The sequence below is a fragment of the Bidens hawaiensis genome, unplaced genomic scaffold (assembly GCF_021521415.1).
Source record: "Bidens hawaiensis isolate Kalapana, Puna unplaced genomic scaffold, B.hawaiensis_p1.1 tig00053928_1, whole genome shotgun sequence".
NCBI classification, from domain to species: Eukaryota; Viridiplantae; Streptophyta; class Magnoliopsida; order Asterales; family Asteraceae; genus Bidens; species Bidens hawaiensis.
The window spans coordinates 14770-36436 of NW_027499701.1; the positions used below are offsets into that span (position 1 = coordinate 14770).

General features: G+C 36.2%; 1 protein-coding gene across 1 annotated transcript; it reads right to left on the reverse strand.

The window, feature by feature from the left end:
- Positions 1–10650: 10650 nt before the first annotated feature.
- On the reverse strand, positions 10651–13472 carry LOC143600310 (endoglucanase 16-like). The gene is made up of 8 exons (XM_077078038.1): positions 13272–13472; positions 12959–13171; positions 12454–12654; positions 12298–12375; positions 12059–12208; positions 11881–11989; positions 11638–11801; positions 10651–10968 (listed from the first exon to the last, which is right to left on the reverse strand). The coding sequence occupies exons 1-8, from the start codon at positions 13470–13472 to the stop codon at positions 10651–10653; spliced, it is 1434 nt and encodes a 477-aa protein (XP_076934153.1).
- Between the last annotated feature and the right edge of the window lie 8195 nt (positions 13473–21667).

Consider the following 21667-nt stretch of genomic DNA (forward strand, 5'->3'; position numbering starts at 1 on the left):
ACCCTTCTTTGTTTCGAAGTCTAGCTGGGGCGCTTCAATACCTCACATTCACACGACCAGACATTTCTTATGCAGTTCAACAAATTTGTATGCATATGCATTCTCCTCGCATTCAACACTGGGATAGCCTTAAACGAATCCTCCGGTATCTTCGGGGGACATCCGATCTCGGCCTCACACTAGGCTCAGTCACGTCACACACGCTTCGAGCTTATACCGATGCTGACTGGGCCGGTTATCCTGACACACGGCGTTCCACTTCCGGGTATTGTGTTTACTTTGGGAACAATTTACTCTCCTGGTCATCGAAACGTCAGACCACGATTTCTCGTTCAAGTGCTGAAGCAGAATATCGCGGTACTGCCAACGTGGTAGCTGATATTTGCTGAATCCGCAATCTTCTTCTGGAGCTTCACTACCTCTTACTCGAGCATCTCTGATCTATTGCAACAATATTAGCTCGATCTATCTTTCGGGAAATTCAATTCAACATCAACGGACAAAGCACATAGAGCTTGACATTCACTTCGTCCGTGAACATGTTCAACGTGGTTTGGTTCAGGTTCTTCGCATCCCCTCTGGATATCAAGTAACTGATATTTTCACCAAAGGGCTGCTGCAAGCACTATTTGAAGATTTTCGGAACAGTCTGAGCCTTCGAGAACCTCCGGCTACGACTACGGGGGTCTAATAGCAACATGAGATCATTATCGGTTTTATATATTTGATAGATATCATGTTATGTATAGATAGGATCTCTTTGAATATCAATCCTAAAATATATGGGATTTGACTTTGTATATATGTACCAAGATTATAATGTGAAAAGTGAAGGAATTAATCTCTTATATTTATGATTAAACTTATGTGGTAGTTATAAGTATTAGCTAGTTTGTGTATGTGTCTTTGTTCTTTTTAAAAAATTTTACTAAGACCAAAGATATGGATGTCATTTTACTTCTCATTTTAGAGTGTCACATCAACGTCATATCATACTCCACTCAACTTCACCATATTTCACAATATCATGGAAATGGTTACCAATTCGCCACTTCCTTCATTCTCAGGTAAAATAATAATAATTATATAACTAATTTAATTTAATATTACTAAAATTAATTTAATACAACTAAAATGAAAATAAAGTTACATTCATTGAAAAAATAGCAAGTAATAAAATTACTTAATTTTAAAACTAAAATGAGGAAAAAAATACAATTAAACATATTTTGCGTCGATTTGGGCTTGCAACACCTCCAATGCTTGTTTACGTTTTTCGTCCGCAACGTCGATGTTAGTTTGGAGGATTTTAAAGTCCTCCCTCATCGATGCCTCCTCTTCCCGCTTCCTCGCCTCATCCATTGTTTTTTCTCTCATTTTGAGTTTCCCCTGCTCAATTTTCGTATAGTTGGTGTTAAACGCATCTAGCTTGTTTGACAACGATTCCAATTTATCCATCGTTAAATTCGATGACGAGCTTCCGGCCGTTCATTTGCTTTTGTCTGCCCGGGAGGGCGGATAGGTTGGCTTATGTCTTGGATGTCATCAACATCATCCATGTTGAGATCTTGTTGACAACGAGCGTCGGAATCGATAGAGATGAAATCATTGTCTTCGGATGTCTTTGCGCGTTTCGAACCACCAATAACACAATCACCATTAATATACACGGCCACGCTGGGCACCGCGCGCCATTTCGGTTTATCCTTTAAAATGTGCCAACATGAAAAATGAGTAAAATTTGCTCCATCGATGCTTCAGTATCTCTCTTGAGCTTTCGTCATAATGTCACTATCGCTCCAACCGCTTTTGGGGTTGTCGCGAAGGTTGTTGTAGATACCGGTAAACCGTGCGGTTCACCTACTCAATTCACGCCACTTCGTATTGATTTGATGAATAGTTCGGTATTCTTCACGGTTTTGAACTTCATGAAACCGTTTATTAACGGTTTTTTAAAAAGCGATTCGTTTTCATGAGTTACCAAGAACCTACGCAAACAATATGTTTACGTTTTGTGAAGATTTAAAAATTGTTAATAAAGATAGAAATCAACTTACGGCATCCTCCGGAACTTCGATCCACTCCTTTGCCAATGCTTCTAGCTCCTCGGGAGTCCAATGTTGACTCAAGGCCGGGCCGGATCCTTCCGGTGCATCTTTTTTTTTTTTGGTATTTTTGGTGGTTTTTCGTTCAGAACTTTAGATGGTTGAGAGCCGGATATCGGTTGAGAGTCGGGTATCGCTTGAAAGTAGGGTATCGGTTGAGAGTCGGGAAACTCACTTGCATCAAGCATCATTGGCATACCAGGTGCAGCTCGTCGTTGTTGCACCCATTGGAACTATTGAACTCGATGCCAAATAAACGGCTCAAACCCCGGTTGATAAACATCATTTTCGAATGGGTTGTGAGTTGTTTGGATTCATAGTAGGTAATTTTGTTTAAAAGTGATTTGAATTAAGAGATTAGTTTGTTTAAATTAGGTTAAATAGTTTTGTGTTGAGAGTTAATTTTTTAACCCGTTGTACAACGGTTTGAGACATTAAATGGTGATGGTTGGTAGTTAAATGAAAAATACGGGCATTTCATATTAATCTTTAGATCCGTTGACACTTTAATTGTGTTTTAAAAAATTAATATAACTTAAATTTAAAATTGAATATAACTAAAATAACATTACACATTAAAAAAATAAAATAACTTAAGGTAAATAAAAAAAACACAACTAATTCACTGGTAGGTCGTAAATATGATCAACTAAATCCGACTTAAGGAGATGATGTGTTTGTACGTCACGGATTTCTTCATAATTTATTGTTCTTTGTTCATCGCTAGCTTCTTATTGTTGATGATCCATTTCAATGTACATGTAAATCGCCCTACATTTTTCTTCGATCATCATATTATGTAATACGATACACGCATTCATAACAGTTGTTTAGCCTTTTTGGTTCCCAAGCTCGCGCCTGGTTTGAGTTAAGAGAGATTTGCAATTTTTTGATTGGTAAAAATGAGAAAGGCGGCAAATTTATCCATGTTGATCAAACCATTTTTTAGCCGTTACCACCTTAACGGTTATATTTGTTGAATTATCCAATCAAGCATGAATGGTTATATTATCTATTTGTTGAAATTATCAAATCAAAAAATATTATATCTCTGTTCAATCGGTGAATTGGGTGGCAATATTTCCATATGTTTTCCACTGCTCACCCACCCCAATATGAAGGGGGTGGTGCACACCATCGGCACCGTTGCCACGTATTCCATTTCAACGGTAAAATGGTGAGTATACCTTTTAGTCTTATTTTGCTGTTGAAATGAAATACGTGGTAACAGTGCCGACGGTGTACACCACCCCTTCATATTGGGGTGGGTGAGTGGTGGAAAACATATGGAAATATTGCCACCCAATTTTAAATTTAAGTTATATTAATTTTTTTAAACACAATTAAAGTGTCAACGGATCTACAGATTAAGATGAAATGCCCGTATTTTTCATTTAACTTCCAACCATCACCATTTAATGTCTCAAACCGTTGTACAATGGGTTAAAAAAGTAACTCTCAACTCAAAACTATTTAACCTCATTTAAACAAACTAATCTCTTAATTCAAATCATTTCTAAACAAAATTACCTACTCTGAATCCAAACAACTCACAACATCCATTCAGAAATGATGTTTATCAACCGGGGTTCGAGCCGTCTAATTGGCATCGGGTTCCACAGTTCCAATGGGTGCAACAACGACGAGCTGCACCCGGTATGCCAATGATGGTCGATGCAAGTGAGTTTCCCGACTCTCAACCGATACTCTACTCTCAAGCGATACCCGACTCTCAACTGATATCCTACTTTCAACCGATACCCGGCTCTCAACCGATACCCGACTCTCGACCATCTAAAGTTTCTAAACGAAAAACCACCAAAAATACCCAAAAAAAAGATGCACCCGGAAGGATCCGCCTAGGCCTTGAGTTAACATTGGACTCCCGAGGTGCTAGAAGCATTGGCAAAGGCGTGGATCGACGCTTCGGAGGATGCCGTAAGTTTATTTTTATCTTTATTAATAATTAATTAAATCTTCACAAAACGTAAACATATATTGTTTGTGTGGGTTCTTGGTAACTCACGAAAACGAATCGCTTTTTACAAAACCGTTACTAAACGGTTTCATGAAGTTCAAAACCGTGAAGAATACCGAATTATTCATCAAATCAATACGAAGTGGCGTGAATTGAGTAGGCGAACCGCACGGTTTACCAGTATCTACAACAACCTTCGCGACAACCCCAAAAGCGGTTGGAGCGATAGTGACATTATGACGAAAGCTCAAGAGAGATACTTAAGCATCGAAGGAGAAAATTTTATTCATTTTTCATGTTGGCACATTTTAAAGGATAAACCGAAATGGCGCGTGGTGCCCAGCGTTGCCACGTATATTAATGGTGGTGGTGTTATTGGTGGTTCGAAACGTGCAAAGACATCCGAAGACAATGATTTCATCTCTATCGATTCCGACGCTCGTTGTCAACAAGATCTCAACATGGATGATGTTGATGACATCCAAGACATATGCCAACCTATCCGCCCTTCCGGGCGGGACAAAAGAAAATGAGCGGCCGAAAGCTCGTCATCGAATTTAACGATGGATAAATTGGAATCGTTGTCAAACAAGCTAGATGCGTTTAACACCAACTATACGAAAATTGAGCAGCAGAAACTCAAAATGAGAGAAAAAAACGATGGATGAGGCGAGGAAGCGGGAAGAGGAGGCATCAATGAGGGAGGACTTTAAAATCCTCCAAACTAACATCGACGTCATGGACGAAAAACGTAAACAAGCATTGGAGGTGTTGCAAGCCCAAGTCGCCGCAAAATATGTTTAATTGTATTTTTTTTCCTCATATTTAGTTTTTAAATTAAGTAACTTTTATTACTTGCTATTTTTTCAATGAATGTAACTTTATTTTTATTTAAGTTTTAATTTTAGTTGTATTAAATTAATTTTAGTAATATTAAATTAAATTAGTTATATAAATATTATTATTTTATTTGAGAATGAAGGAAAGTGATGAATTGGTAATCATTTTCATGATATTGTGAAAGATGGTGGAATTCAGTGGAGTATGATGTGGCGCTAATGTGGCACTCTAAAATAAAAAGTAAAATAGCATCCATACCTTTTAGTCTAAGCATAATTACTAATTTATTGATTTGACACTTTTCCTTTAAAAGATACACACATCTAGAATTTTTACTTATTTATTTATAAATTACTATATTTCTCTAACATTTTATTTCTATAGCTCAACAAAATAAAATATATGGTTATAAGGTTAATGAGCTAAATGCATCAAAGTTGTTAGAATTCGAAAGTAAAAGGATCACCGCTCCTTCCTTGTCACGAGATGGAAAGGGTCATCAATCACCATGCAGGCATGATAGAGCGTTTGTTTGGATGCGTTAGGAATCTGGTATAAGGAATTTGGGTGTCATTAGGGACGGCTAAACGTCATTAGATGTCTAAATCAAACTTCACTAGATGCTTAAATCAAACTTGAAAAATGAGGTAGCTTTTGAATATCATTATCAACCCTACAAGAATTACATATCTTGACCGAAAATAAACCTTAAGAACGTGAACCCTTTACATAACGAAGAGTATGCCAAGCGCCATCCCAATGTGGAATGCGTAGATCACTCCTGACCTAACCTATAAACTAGACAACAGAGGGAAAATCAGGCCTAGTATGAGTTAAGTTATTCAACTTCCCAACTATTTGTCAATAGGTTTATCAAGAGCCTAGCCGTCATGATTTTAAAAGTTAAATGAAATGGGAGAAGGGAATAAACAAGAACAACACCCTAGCATAAAAGTCAGTTAAAAGATATCTGATAAACTTTTTTTGAGTCATGACAACCCCATAAACATACTTTTAAACTTCAATACCCAAAAATTATAAGAAAGTCAAGATCCTTGATTTGAAACTGTGGAATATAAGAAAGATTTTAAAAGCATATCTTCCTAGCCTCCGCCTTGCTTTATGATAAGATATCAGCGGACAAGAAGTTAACAATTGGTGTCATCCAGAATGCGCTGCCTGTAGTGATGGCGCATACCTCTCTTGTGGGAATTGAAGGGGTGCTTATGACCTCTACGCAGACATCCTTTGACAAATGTTCAAAGCTGACTGATGCTAATTTGCTCAGCACACCAATTTATTTGTTTTCGCTGCGCTTGATATGTATTATCTTGCATGTAGCAAATTGTTGCATTAGCGCATTGGCTTGGGCCCGGTACAAAGCCAATTGTTCATCCTTGCTTTACAAGGCCTGTCAATTTGACTTGCTACCAACCTTGAGTCCACGTGGACTTCAGGTGTCGGGCACCAAGTTTCCACGCGATCATGTAGCCAACCAATAAGGCTTCGTATCCTGCCTCGTTGTTTGAGCTTTTAAAATCGAGGCGTACGGCATATGTAAACTCATGGCCTTCAGGATCTATGAGTCTCAATCCGGCGACTGAACCTTCATCATTTGAGGCTCCATTCGTGTAAAGCCTCCAAATGTTTTCCCTTTCTTGTGCCGTGGGAGGTTCCAATTCCCTACGGCGTTTATCTTCCCGTGCTGCAGGTAGTTCCTCTATGAAATCAGCTAACACCTGGCCCTTGATCGCGGGTATTGGCTTATATTCTATTGCATATTCTCCCAACTCGATAGCCCATTTTGCAAGCTTTCCCGAGAGTTCCGATTTGTAAAGTACATTATACAACTTATAATTGGTCAGAACATTAACCTAGTGTCCTTGGAAGTACTTGCGCAGGCGGCACGAAGCTTGTCCCAGCGCGAGTACCAGTTTCTCGAGGGTAGACTATCTTGTTTCTACGTCGGTAAGTGTACGACTGGCATAGTAGGTGGGGGTTTGCACCTTGTTCATGTCTACCATTAGTACAACAACGATCGCCCGATCCGACGTGGAGAGATATAGCGTTTGTAGCTCCTATCGGGACTTGATTTCTTGAAATGCAGATTCCGCCCATTGGATCCAGCAGAACTGCGTCTTCTTGAGGCAGTTACGGATAGTGGACACGAACGGGAATGACTTGTCGACGTGGTTTTCTAGGAATCTATTCAATGCCACAAGGCAACCATTCAACGTCTGTACCTGTTTCACGCGCGCAATCGCATTTTGGCAATGCCCCCCATCTTTTCTGGATTGGCTTTGAATCCATCCTTGGTGACAATGACGTCTAGGAATTTGCCCTCCTCCATTCCAAAGGAGCATTTTCTCGGGTTGAGTTTCATGCTAATTCGACGGAGCATGTTGAACATTTCCTCGATATCTTTAATCAATGAGGGTTCCTCCGTGCTTTGGATGATTAAATTATCCATGTAAACTTCCAAGTTTCTCCAAATCTGATCTTTAAACTCTCGATCCATTATGCGCTGGTAGGTAGAGCATGTGTTCTTCAGTCTAAGTGACATCATCTTGTAGCAGTATGTGTCGGCTTCGGTTCGGAACGCGGTTTTATCCTGATCATCGGTAGCCTTGTGGATTTGGTGATACCCCTTGTAGGCATCCAAAAAACATTTGAAGTGAAATGGGACCAGCGCGTCCACTTTTAAGTCAATTTCCAGAAGTGGATAACAGTCCCTCGGGCATGCTTTGTTTAAATTTTTGAAATTTATACACTTATGCCATTGGCTATTTTACTTTGGTACCATGACTGGGTTCGCGACCAATGTTTGGTACTGGATGGGGCGTATAATTCTCGCGCCCAGTAGTTCTCGGACTTGTTCGTTGCACGCCTTCGTCTGATTTGGTCCCGTCTTCTTTTTTGTATAACTGGCGCGAACGCCGGGTTGACATTAAGCTGGTGTTCCGCCTTGGACCTCGGGACTCCTGTCATGTCGGCAAGTGTCCAGGAAAACACATCCATGCTGTGGAGGAGGAGTCGTTTCAATACCAAGCGGGTGGGACCAGAAAATATGCGCCCAATATTGATAGTCTGGTCGGGATATTTTCTATTGAGCACCCATTTCTCTGGCTCCTCCTAGGGGATCGTTTTTGCCATCTTGGTGAGATGTGCTTTTGTATCCGCGACGTGACACTCGTGGTTGGCATGCATCATTGCCACACCGGTGGGGGTGGGAACCCCCAAGATTTCATGCGCCATGGATGGATTGGCGTTAAAGTTTCCGATCGCTTTTCGCCCTAATATAACATCATAACTGGGATGTGGACTCTCCATGACGAGAAAATCCATATCCTCAGTTCTTGTATGTTTCTCATCACTGAGTGTGATTGGGATTGTGAGCTAACCCAACGGATGTTCGACATCATGGTTGAACCCCGTAATAGGCGCGTTCACCAATTTGATCCGGCGACTGTCTTCATCGTCTAGCAGGTCAAATCATTGCCTATACATGATGTTCAACGTTGCTCCGGCGTCGATGAAGAAGCGGGAGGTTCAGTAATGACCGAAGACCGCGGTAATGAATAGTTGGGGTTTTTTGTTGGCTCCTCCCTTGACTCGTGGGAATATGACCTGTTTTTCCTTCCACGTCACATGCTCCGCTTCTGGCCGTTTTCTCCCCTTAGCCGCACCATGGATCATGTTGACACAGAGATCTTTGATTTTCTTTCCCAATCTCTCGTCATCATATCTGGCGTTCCTCTTTCCACCAATGCGAATGGTTTTAAGCAGGTGTTCCAATTTTCCGTTATTCACATACTCAATCCTTCAATCAATTCAACATCGTGAATAATCCTTCAATCAATTCGAGTCCAATTATCATGATTACAAAGATTAACTGATTGATTTTAAGTCCGAACGGGCTAAAACTCGATTTCAATACATTTAGTTACAATTAACAATCAATTTGTACTTCAATTGATTTGTGGACTATTCCTAATCTCAATTCAATCAGACGATGGCTCTGATACCACCTTTCGCATCTTGGTGATACTTAATCGTCTTCTTATCGGGCGTAGCGTGGGCGCTATCCCTTTCTTGACTTTCTTCATAATCAGGGTCGTCCCTTAGTGAAGAGGCAGTGTGGCTCCAGCGCTGTACTCGGTGTTGATCACATGTTGATTCCCGCCTCAGCTACCACGTTGTTGAGTACGGGCGTAGTGGGACTCTGTCACCCTATGTCTTCGAGGAGTTGACTCATGATTGTCTTTTTCCTCGGCTTGGTCATCACCTTCATTACTACTCAAAGCTCCTCCAAACAAGGTTTGAGGTTGGACCCCGCTAGGGGTGAGCTTCTCTTGTAACTTTGCCATTAACTTCACTTGCTTAGCCTCCCACCATGCCATAACGCTTGGTGAAAGTGAGGGAGGTTTTTGGCGCAGGCGAAACCTAGTACTACCTATAATAGTAAGGTTAGGCGGGGGTTGGATGCGTTAGCGACACCCTCTGTAATTTTGTAACGGTGCTTGCACTGGATTTGTCCCTTGTTGGCCAAATGGCGTTTGGCCTGCCAATGGGGTAGATACTTTACCACTCATTTCAACTGAAGGTTTGAAGATCTCTGAGGAAAGCTAGTCCTAGCAAAATGCATGGATGATGCCAATGAAGAAACACTAGTTCAACCCTAGCCTAATTACTTAGTCCTTAGGCAACTGATATGAGCGGCATAACCTGCAAAACAAAGCACCGTGAGCTCGTTACGAAAAGGAGAAGGGGGTCTTCTCATAACCACCCTCCGACGTGAGAATCAGTATGGATAACTAAAGAGTACAAGTAAAGATTAGAGAGTATTAATGCACGGGAATCAGGTCCCTTTACTGTAAGTAACGGAGTGGTATTTATAGCCGAATGGGAGGAGAGAACGAATGGGTCAGCTGCGTTGTCAGAATATCCACCAATTGGTGAGCTTTCACGTGTTCAAGGAGAGTTGGTGGATAAAGTGGCGACTGATGGTGATATTCATACTATGTAGTATTGTCAATGATGTGTTGTCGCCATTCTGTTGGCCGACGGCCTCTTTTGCCAAGATGCTCCTTTTTTGTGTCATACTTAGGATGATCTTGAAGGTTAAGTCTTCTAGAATGTAAGAAGGGATGTTTGGCGCAGGGTGGGGTCTCCGCAAACATCATGTTATTTGGTTTTACCAAGTCAATGTTCCATTCAGGGTGCGAACCTTCCGGCTGATACTTCTATTCTTTTCAGATGGGTTTGAAACCTACCTCTTCAGTTAGGTACTTAGGTAAATAATCTTCACTTTCCAATGAGCGTTTCATGTTTACACTTTCTAACTTTTTTAATAAAGGCGAGCGAGGATTCAATAATTGAATAGTTTTTATACACTTTAAGTTATTATAAAACATGTGCATTTTACAATCTAAGCCATTTCAACATTAAAGGACAAAACAAAGTATTAATACATTACATGAGATATAAGTAGTTATCCGAAAAATATGACGACCCCAACCCAACTAAGGCACTGATTAATTACATCATTAGATTTGTTTCCCACGTGGCATATTTTTTTCTCTATCCCACCATTCTGCCTCGCACATTATTTACAACAACTTAAGATATTCTGCCAACAACTATCTATCTCTAGATAAGATATATCGAGTTACCCAAAGACACCCTGAACGTGGGTTCAATATGTGCAATACTTTGATCAAAATCATACTAGCTTGCCAGCTTTGCAAGGACCCCAACCGCGGCAGAATTGACATAGGTGCATGGCTCGGTGTAGGATGAATTAACCCGTGAGTCTATAAACCTATCAGCCTTGTCCGGACCACCAAGGATGGCCCCTGTGAGCTCATTAGGGTTAGGTTTATCGACGTTGTACCAGTAAACAAAACTCATCCCGCAATTTACATCTGCGGTTGGAGCCATCACCGGCACGGATGCGCCTCGATGATGCGCTTGGAGCGGTGGGTTGTTACCAAACCCTACCATCATTGACCTCTTCAACGGGTTATCACCTAGTAAATAATCCATCTACAACAAACACACTCGCATTAATGAATAGCAAACAAGGCAAGCTGGTTAAATATTTTGACTTTCTGAGGGTGTAACCGAGCTTGAGCTTGCCTAGGCTCGAACTTTGTAAAACTCGAGTTGGACTTATGGGTAATTTTTTAAGTTCAAATTTATCTCGGGTTTGACTTGCTTATTATTTATTAATTTGTATATTGTTTTTTTATGTTTGTAATTATTTTCCATATATGTATAATTATAATTTCTATATATTACATGATATATATTTAGTTATTTTTATCATAACTTTTATACAATTAAAATAATATATTTTTACATATTAAACAAAAAATATATGTATAATAGGCTCTTTTAGAAGAGCTCGATAAGTAAACCTCAGGCTCGAACTTGTTTATTAAACAAGCTTATAAATTTATAGGATTGGGACATGCTTATTTTTTTAATACTTGAGAGGGGGTTCGGTTCATTTATTAAACAAGATGATTTTTTAGGCTCGAGTTCATTTAACTCATGCCCGATTCAAGCTTTTAGCCAACCGGTCTTAAAATAGTTTACGAGTAATTGTGTTTTTAAGTCACTCAAGTTGGTGAGTTCTTGTAACCGGTTTCATTTAATCTTTTCCATGTCATCACACACGTGGAATACATATGAAAACAGTTAACCTGGTACCTGTCTTTTAGCGAAATTCATGAGTTGGACACTAGTAAAGTGTTTGTCACCACAAGTGACTTGCATATGATGTCTTTCCAACAAATCACTATAAACACTGAAAAGAAATGCCGTGGATGTCACGTATTGTGCATTTGCACCATCTCTAAAGTGAACTAACCCTCCTGCATGCATGTGCAAATTATTTCCCCTGATTAATAAGCATGGGTGCATAATTAAGGTTGGTATAATTAAATAAGGAACCTGGAGTTATAAAAGCTTGATGGTAGGGGCTTTCTGGAAGAACATTACATATATATCCATCAGCCTGTTGTCGAAACGTTTGAAATTCTTTTTGTCCTTCCCAATACAACTGTTACATTTCATTTCAACTTATTGTTACATTTAAAATGAAAATAAATAAACATTTAGGTTAATATACCTGAGATAGAAGGACTTGGGCACCAGCAAATTTGAGATCCCAGCTGAACTCTGAAACAATTGCAGTGGTGGACTCATCTTGAATGAATTTCAAATATATTGGTCTCCTTGTTGCAATGTATAGCCATGTTGCCCCCCATAGTAACTCATCCTGAAGTTTAATGTACGTATGTCAAACATTGTTATATAATTTTTAAAATATATATAGCCAAAAACGGTTTGTTTGGGATGAAACTTTACATGATACCCGGAGTAGGAGCAGTAGAAAGGGCATTCACCATCATAAGTTCCCCTATGCTCATTGGCAAATTGAAACAGCTGCAAATCGAATCGATTTCTTTTAATAACTACCCGTACGTATATGTATATGTATCGAATTGAAACCTCGTTCCAGACCTTTTTTGCACTGTTAAGGAGGTTACGAGAGTAGGCCGGATCGAAGTCACGAAATACGAGGGATGAAGCAGCTAAAGCCGCAGCGGTCTCGGCAGCAATCTCGGTTCCGGGACAATTTTGATTAATCTCCAACACTTTTCTTGATGACTTCATGTTCTCAGGCCTCATCCAACACTCATGATCCGACACTGGATCTCCTACCTACATTTTATTCTGGAAGTTCATGTTTGTTGTGTATGTATAAATGTATGTGTATGTACTATCCATGAAAAGAAGTTAACTTTTGCCTCATGAAAAACAAATACTTCGGTCTAAAAAGATATTAAAGTTAGTAATTAATTGTAGTAAAATAAAACTTACTTTAGTCTGTTTCTTCTTGTTTTTAGGCACCACAAGCAAATGAATATACTTTTCAATTTTGTTTATTTGTTTGTGGTGTCTAAAGTTTTCAGTTTTATAAAAACGATAAACTTTTCTTAATCGTATAGGAATATAAGTTGATCACCTGAACAAACAATCGATTACGATCGGTACTCGCTTTAAGAAAATAATCGGTTCCCCATTTGATACTGTCTAAAACATTTTTCATTTCGCCCGCAGATGTCAACTCCGCCTTATAAAAGTAAGCAGCCCAGGCCAATGTGGTCACCGTGAAAGCCATCGGAAGCCCATACTTTACGTTATCTCCGGCATCGTAGTATCCACCCACCAAATCAACCTATAAACACAACACAACACAACACAAACAGAAAATGTCAAAATCCAAAATGTGAAAACCCTAAAACATTTACATACTCATCATGTTCTTGAAACCTTACACCAACTAGTTTTCCATCATCAAGAGCAGAATCACCTCTCCATGGAGGCCTAGGGTGTGGAGGAAGCTTTCCAGATCTTTGGGCCTCCAAGAAAACAATCGATTTCGTGAGGGCTTCCTTGTAATTAAAGTGCGCGTTCACACACACCAAGAAACTTGTTAAGAGAGCCAATGTGATAATTAAACGACCGAATTCCAACATCATAGAATTAGCTTGGATCTTCAAGAACATACGTTTGATATTCTTTTGTGCATTTGTTTTTTTGGCGGGAACGTTATGAATGAAAGGGTTGGTTGATTTTTGGTGGTTAAAAATCAAGGTTTAAAAACCTTTAGCATGTTGTATGTAACTAATGGTTTAAAACATACGTACTCTTTGTGTGTGTATTTCTATGGCTACCAAATGTAAAAGTGTAACATCCACACATGGCTCCTAGATTCATTTATCGCCATTAATTAAACAACAGTCACTAAATTAAACTAACATAAAAAGCATATATATTGTACATTATATCGTTTATATACGCATTTGAGGTATTGGTTTGGTTGCAACATTTTGGTTTCGGGTGTTCGTGTGTTTCTTCTGTGTGACATCTTAGGATCATGTTTCTCTTGTTGAATTCCCGGCTTCTGAATTGAACTATGGATACCATATTGAAGATATGTAGTCGGTAATCTGTGTGACCGTGACTAAATCTCCTGTAAATGATAATAGCAGAATTAGTAATCTAATCTGAAAGTGAAACATGAAACCTTAACGCGTCTAGAATATAATAGAGAGAGAGAGAGTACTTTAGAGTGTTTTTTTCTTTAACAAATATGCAAGTATAAATATATAAATACTACTTCTATTTCCGTAACGATCATATTTATTATCTTAAAATAAAACGCCAAAACATATACATAAATCACCTGGTTGGCATTTATGTAACTATTTTTTAGATTCCTTTGTCATTTGGACTCTAATAAATAATTTGTTGCGCCAACTATAAATATGTGAAATCTGTTTCTTTTTCCCGATTCTCTTATGCAACTTTGAAATATAGTAAACTATACGTAATTTCAATTATATTTTATTGTAAAATATCGTTTTATAATTCCTAAAACTATATTACAAACAATTTGATAATTTTTTTGAGTAAATTACAATTTTTGTCATTTTATTTCTATTCTAAATTTCAAAGATGGGTGTCTTTAAACTTGATAGGATTTGTAATCTTGAACATTACATCCTTTAGCTCTAGCACCGTTAGTTTTGATCATTAAATGAGGTCATGTGTCTTATACATGAGGGAAAATTGACCATGTAATATATGTTGTAACACTTAATACAAAACCCGCTTGAGTTATGAAAACCCGTAAAAACCCTATGTAACATCGTTTTTTTTTGTTATATGTAATATATGTTGTAACATTTAATACAAAACATCGAAACATAAAAAAAAATGTTTTGCTATTTTTTAACATTTTTTTATTATATCTTTTCAAGAGAGAGAAAAAGTTGTATTTATGTTTACATTTTTTATTCATTTTAATTGTGGACCACAAGATTTAAATATTAATTAAAAACATGTGGCTGAGAATGAGTTTCTAAAGTTTTCACAACTCAAGTGGGTTTTCATTTTATACTTAGCCTATATATATGGGAAGTATAAAATAAAAACCCACTTAAGTTGTGAAAATCCTATGTAACATTGTTTTTTTTTTTGTTACACACGTAACATATGTTGTTACATTTAATACAAAATATCAAAAAATTAAAAAAAAACATTTTTTTGCTATTTTTTAACATTTTTTTACTAATTTTTATATATGTTTTCAGGAGAGAGAAAATGTTATATATATGTTTACATTTTTTATTAACTTTAATTGTGAACCACAATATTTAAACTTTAATTAAAAACATGTGGTTGAGAATGAGTTTCTAGAATTTTCACAACTCAAGTGAGTTTTCATTTTAACATAACCCTATATATATATATATATATGATTGATTTCTTTTAAGAATCACTTTAAGTTTTAAGAACTCGAAAGAACTTAACGTAACAATTTTTTTTTTTGAAATTTCTTTTACATATACGTAATATATATATAGGTTACATGTACGAAAAAAATCACATAATTTTTTACACACCGAGTCGATTTTTACAAGGTTCTCAAATTATCCATCTCCTATGTATGTATGTATGTGTGTGTGTGTTTAAAAAAAAACTATCTCTCGTTATCTCACCACCACCTCCCACCATCTAATCTCCAACAATCACCACCGCCGGAAACCATGACATCTCCTCCCTATTTACATTTGGTGGTGACGCCTAAACTAACTTAGTCAAACATATCTATAATTGATCAAACATGATACACGCTAACATAGTAACATAAACATGTCATTTCATGGGTAACTAAAATATTCAATTTAACATATCAAATTAAATCAACATACTATTCATATGTTGTGATATTGATCCATTGACGATTTCATTTTGTTTTCAACTAGGTGTCCATTGTATCGATTTTCGTTAAAAACTATTATTTTATATTTTTACCTCTTTCACGTGACAAGATCTACCAACAGGCATGCATGTTTTGAGCCATTCATGACCAGCTCCAGGTCAAGGTAAGGAGTTAAGTTAAAATTGTTTGTAGAATTACTTTGGTAAACCTTGATAATGTTCAACCATTTCATCCTTGAGTGTTATTATACTTTAATATAAAAATTAAATAAAGTTAAAAAGAAAACCTCGCGGGGAAACCCCATGTACTTAGCAGGCACACGCCTTAACCACTCGGCCAAAGCGTCAACATGTCATGCGTGTCTGTTTTTGTTTATAAGTTGAATTTTCAGTGTATATCTAATCATTTTTCTGAGGATCATAGTAGTTTATGTTCTAGTAAAATCACCAAAATGTCGCACTGCACACTTATTTGCCTAAGTTTTGTAGTCCTGCTTTGTTGTCTATAAGGATTTATGGTAGTTGAAGCCTAAAGGTTAATTTGTTGATTGATTTTTGACATTAATTACAAAGTGGTTACAGTCGAGAGACATCCTATGATCTGGTTGCTATACGATCCATTAACACTAAAATCCTTACTAAGTTACTAACCTTAGGTGGATAGTTCATAGTTGTATCAACATTGGTGTTTTTACTAGAATTTAATTTTGATTTAGTATACTGCAATTTTTATAATATTGTGGAGCATGATATTTCTTCCATTGCTTACCTGTTGAAGGAAAGATGAACTGGTAGTCTGGTATTGCCCTTTCGTGTTTCAATCAATCTCACTTCAGTGCTAAAAGATTAATATACCAGTGATAAGTTACGTTATGCCAAGATCCTACTATTAGCTTTTGGCTATAAATGAGATTATATTGGGTACGGTTGTTTGCTTGTTTTCAGATAATAATGGGCAAGTCCGATCGTGGGTCCCAGTCAGATACACAAGCAGAGTAGAAGTCATAGGTGTTCTCCTCTACTCACATATTCTACTGTAGATCGATTGCACTACTAATGAAGCATGTTGCACAAGGCCTGTAATGCTCCGTTTTGTGTACACATGTTATCGGGCGTGTTCTTCCAGTCCGCCACCACATGGCATCTACTACTTTCATGATCCATCCCCTTGCTTTTATCATCTTGCTCTGTGCTAGGGTTAAGCGTTTCACAGTAGTTCTTGAACCACAACGATGTCTTTAATATCGAGACAACGGCGTTGGTCAAAAACCTACCTGCGACACCGATGGATTTCGAAATACTTACTCTATTGTGGCAATCCACGGTCCAAACAGAGAAGTTCCATCTTCATCTTCCACACTCGGTTCAGTTTCTGATTATCATCATTCAATTCAATTTAGGCGTATGGATATACCTACTTAGGGCTTTTGGTCGATGTTACATTAAGGTATATAGGTTCTTGACTTTTAAATTAATAAATAGTCAACCTGAATTATAAATAACGTCGATTGGCAAGGTTCACTCATTTTTATATGCTCTGTAATCAAGATTGTTTGTGGTTTGTAGGGCTTTGGGATATTCAGACGAGGATAGAGAGAGCTTCTATGTATTGTAAATTTCATTTAGGGGGGTTTTGATTATTATTTTCTATTTCATAATGCTAACGCTAATCTATTATATGATTTCCCAGCAGAGAACACAAGTTACAACATTATTTGGTGCTCATTCACTTTCACTTTGGTCAAAAGTTCAAATGGTTATACACTAATTTGATTCGTTTGGCGTTGTGCACAGATTATATAATCACCGCTGCTTCGGCACGCTGATATAAAGGTAAACTATCTAGCATCGTCTTTATAAATTTTATGGCATACATGTATGTGTATACCATGTACATTTATATTCACACATTGTGAATTGAGTAAACATAAACAGCTATTGCCAACTCTAAATAAAGAACTATGATATCATAACATGTAATTGTACATGTTTGTTTAGTTGGGTCTGTCTTGGTAACGGAGTTCAGAACGAGTGGTTTCAGGCCAGTTCCGTTATTCGATTATGATTAAAAACGACAACGGGTTAAGAAAAAAAAAAGGGAAAATGAAACTCATAGTTTGAGTAAGAATGTTTAGCCTACCGATCCGAACTCAACTACCGAACCCAACCAGAAGCCACAAGAAATGTAAGTAAACAACGTCCGGCGTACCGGAACCTGGCCTGAAGTAGCCCGAAACTGGCTAAACAATACCCGAAACCAAAACCCGACCCGTTAAAATCGACACCAGAGAACAAAAATGAGTTTCCTTTTACCTTTTATATTTTTTTAACCGTAATTGATTACCTAAATGGACCCGAAACTCAAGCTATGAGTTATATCCCTTTTTATTTAAACCAATGTCATTAACTGACTAACAATAACCAAAACCCAAACAACGCCACCCGTGAAAATCGAAACAAGAGAACAAGATTGAGTTACCTTTTACCTTTTTTTTTAACCGTAATCGGTTACCTAAAAGGACCAGAAACTCAAGTTATTAGTTTTTTATATCCTTTTGTGTTTAACCCAATGTCGTTCTTAACCATAATAGGTAACCAAAGCTGGCCCGAATCGGGTTTAGGACTACATAGGATCAGGTTTCAGTAGCCTTATACTTTAATTGAGTTCAAGTTGGGTGACTTCGGGTCGGTTTTGCTTACTCAGTTTTTGGGTGACTTCAGGTCAGGCTCGGTAATTGAGTTCAAGTTGGGTGGTTCCGTGTCGGTTTTGCTAAGCGACTACGGTTAAAAAAGACAACGAGCTAAATAAAAAGGAAAAAAGAGGTTATATAATTATCATGGTAGTTGTGATTTTTCTATACTTCAATCCTTTGATGCTAAATTCATATATACTTTTTGTTACTTGCTGAAAACGTTAATGTGGATGCAGTTGCCAAGAAAATATCCCATGAAAACGTTGTTAAGCTGGTGAATATGCACATCAATCATATAGAAATGTCTCTCTATCTGGTTTTTAATTATGCACGAGACGACCTCTATGTGACCTACCTACTTATCTTATAACTTTACCTGCTTATGCCGCATACTTATATGTTAAAAACGGTTCAAATGATCAAAAGTAACTAAAAGTTGTGTTATAGTGCATACTAGAAATTTAGATTGTTACTACAACAATATAGTTTGTATAAATGCCTTAATTATTTATAAAAAAAAACCTAAAAATGTTGATCTTGCATAATGAAAAATAAATGTAAGGGAATTGCAGATTGGTGATCTACTGCGTGCTTTGAAACGGCAAGCCTATTAATCAAGTAAAGAGTAATAAGTTGGAAACTTACGAGACAACGAGAACTAGGATACTTTATACATAATATCAACAATACTTGGATTCACAATTCCATTTAATATCCTTTTGAAATCGTCCATTTGTATTTTTCTTTCTTTCAGGTGAGAACTGCACAAGACTGGCACAAAAAGCACAATATCCATACTGAATAAACACTATATTCAACAGGGTTTTTTTTAAGAGAACATTATTGGATTAGTATACATTTTATTTCATTTTGTATTCATTCAATAAACTTTGTGATGCTGAACTATCTGAGCATATATGTAATGCAAAATCGACCTGGTTCATGTTTTTAACGTGTTCCGCCGCAACGCGGGGGTACACATACTAGTTGGTTATTAATGTATTGATTCAAGTTATGTTTTGTTTGTCGGGTTAAATAAAATAAAGGAAATTGGTCAAATAGGTTTGAGATTGTCCAAATGAGTATTTGAAATAGGTTTACAATGTTGAATTATTCGAATTCGTATTCGTATTATATGCCATATTTGAAATTTGTTGTGATTCGTATTTTGAATCCCAAATTCAAATCAAATACGAACCAAATTTGAACAAATTCAATGATTCATGTTTAAAAAATAATACCATGTGATAATAAGTTCAAAATTAAGATATAAATAGTATAGGATAAGAAATAATAATATTTGTATTGGGTTAAAATATTTTGTAATGGATATTTATTATTTACGGATTTGACCCAAACAAAAAATTTATATATATATATAGGGTTGAGTTCAATGGAGAAATCATATTAGTGTGAGAAATGTGAAAAATGGTTTTTAACCAATTAAATTTTTTTCTTTTTCCTTTTGCTTTATTTATTTATAAGAACAGATTAGTAAATGCTAAATCTTATATTTTTGTTAAGTAATCACGAATATGGTAACTTTACAATACCACATTATTATGATCTTAAAATCATTATTTATTAAATAGTAACACTATCATATTTAAATTCAAGATTTTTGTACGTCAAAACTCAAAAGTTCTCGACCAAAATTCCGAAGCCAACGTTTTCTTTTTCTCTTTTTTATAATCAAGAAGATTTTATCAATTAAAAGACGTTATATTAAGCCATACATGTAAATATAATTTTGTTTTTTAGGTTAGTAATTTGTGGGTTTTTATTCAACAATGAATATTAATTATTCTTATTATATCGTATATCAATTTTAATCACCTATTTTTTTTTTACTTTTTATTTTTAATCAGGTTAAAATATATCAAGATTTTTTATTCTAATTATACCGTCATCCTACATTAGAAAAAATTAATTCCTTTGAAAAAACTATCAAGCATATATCAAAGATGTTTATTTTGCTGAGCAAATTAAATAAGAACAAATCATCATTATTCTGGTAGTGAACACATTATATTTATCCCTACATTAGTAGTCAACAACCTACATTATTTACACTATTCTTTCTCATTAAAGAAAGTATCATTTCCTACACAAAACATATAACAAATATAAATAATAAACAAATAAGAAATCATTCTCGTATATATAACTGTTATATTACCTACATAGCAAAACACATAACATATATACACATACACATCTAATACATATCCTACACATTAAAAGAAAGGCATACACATGTACCTACACAAGTAGTATACGGTATATCCTACAAAAATAAGTTAATAATTATTAGTAAATAGCAAAAAATAGTTAACACATTACACTCCTACACAACTTCTTGGTTAATAGCTATAGAAGTGGTAGACATCCTACACAATAAACAAATCATACACAGTTTCTTATTAATAAATGCATTAACTAAAACAACCCATACATAGTTTTTCGATTAATATCTACATTAGCAATTAACATCTTACACAATAAATAATAAGTCGTACTCAAAGTATCAGCTAATGCCTACACAATTAGTGTAACATACTACACAAGTAAAACAAACCAATCTCATTATTAATAACACTTCCTACACCAACTCAAGGAACATATACACAAAACTTATAAACCCACAATTTCATAAATAAAAACTGCACACGTGATATAAAACCTGCACTAGATAACATAACCAAATAAAACAATTTATACTTAGTTTCGGTAGACACCCTACACAATAAACAAGGATTCACGTATATAATATTAGCTAACACTTACATAAGTAGTATATATACTACACAAAGCCCTTGAATACTTTTGAATTTATTTCTTTATTACTAGTTTCTAATCAGATTAAAATTTTTTAAAATATATATACTCACCTTTTCATAAAAAAACCACAAACCTCGACAAAAACTTGCAGGAGATATGAATGATAACAGTTGTTTCTATTTTTGGCATGATGACAATATTACAATAATTAAATGGCAATGATTTTTGATTATATATACTATCTTGAGACAATTAATACAACTAATGGTTCGGGAGGAAAATTAGGAGTAAAAAATGGTAATGAATTCAATAATATACCACACAAAATACTAAACTGCCCTTTTTACTTCCAAACCATGCAAATTATGCTATAAAAATTACAAGATTGTCATTATTATTTTACACCATTGATTACATATAATCAATGGTTCAGATCTATTTATCTCATTTCTCGCACTAATATCATTTCG

Bases quoted from the DNA above. Each gene is read 5' to 3' on its own strand.
- LOC143600310 (XM_077078038.1), bottom strand. From the start codon at position 13,472: ATGTTGGAATTCGGTCGTTTAATTATCACATTGGCTCTCTTAACAAGT. The intron at 12,209-12,297 runs GTAAAGTTTCAT...ATTAAACTTCAG, and splicing joins GCTCCTACTCCGGGTATCAT to GATGAGTTACTATGGGGGGC. The intron at 11,990-12,058 runs GTATATTAACCT...GAAATGTAACAG, and splicing joins CCCAAGTCCTTCTATCTCAG to TTGTATTGGGAAGGACAAAA.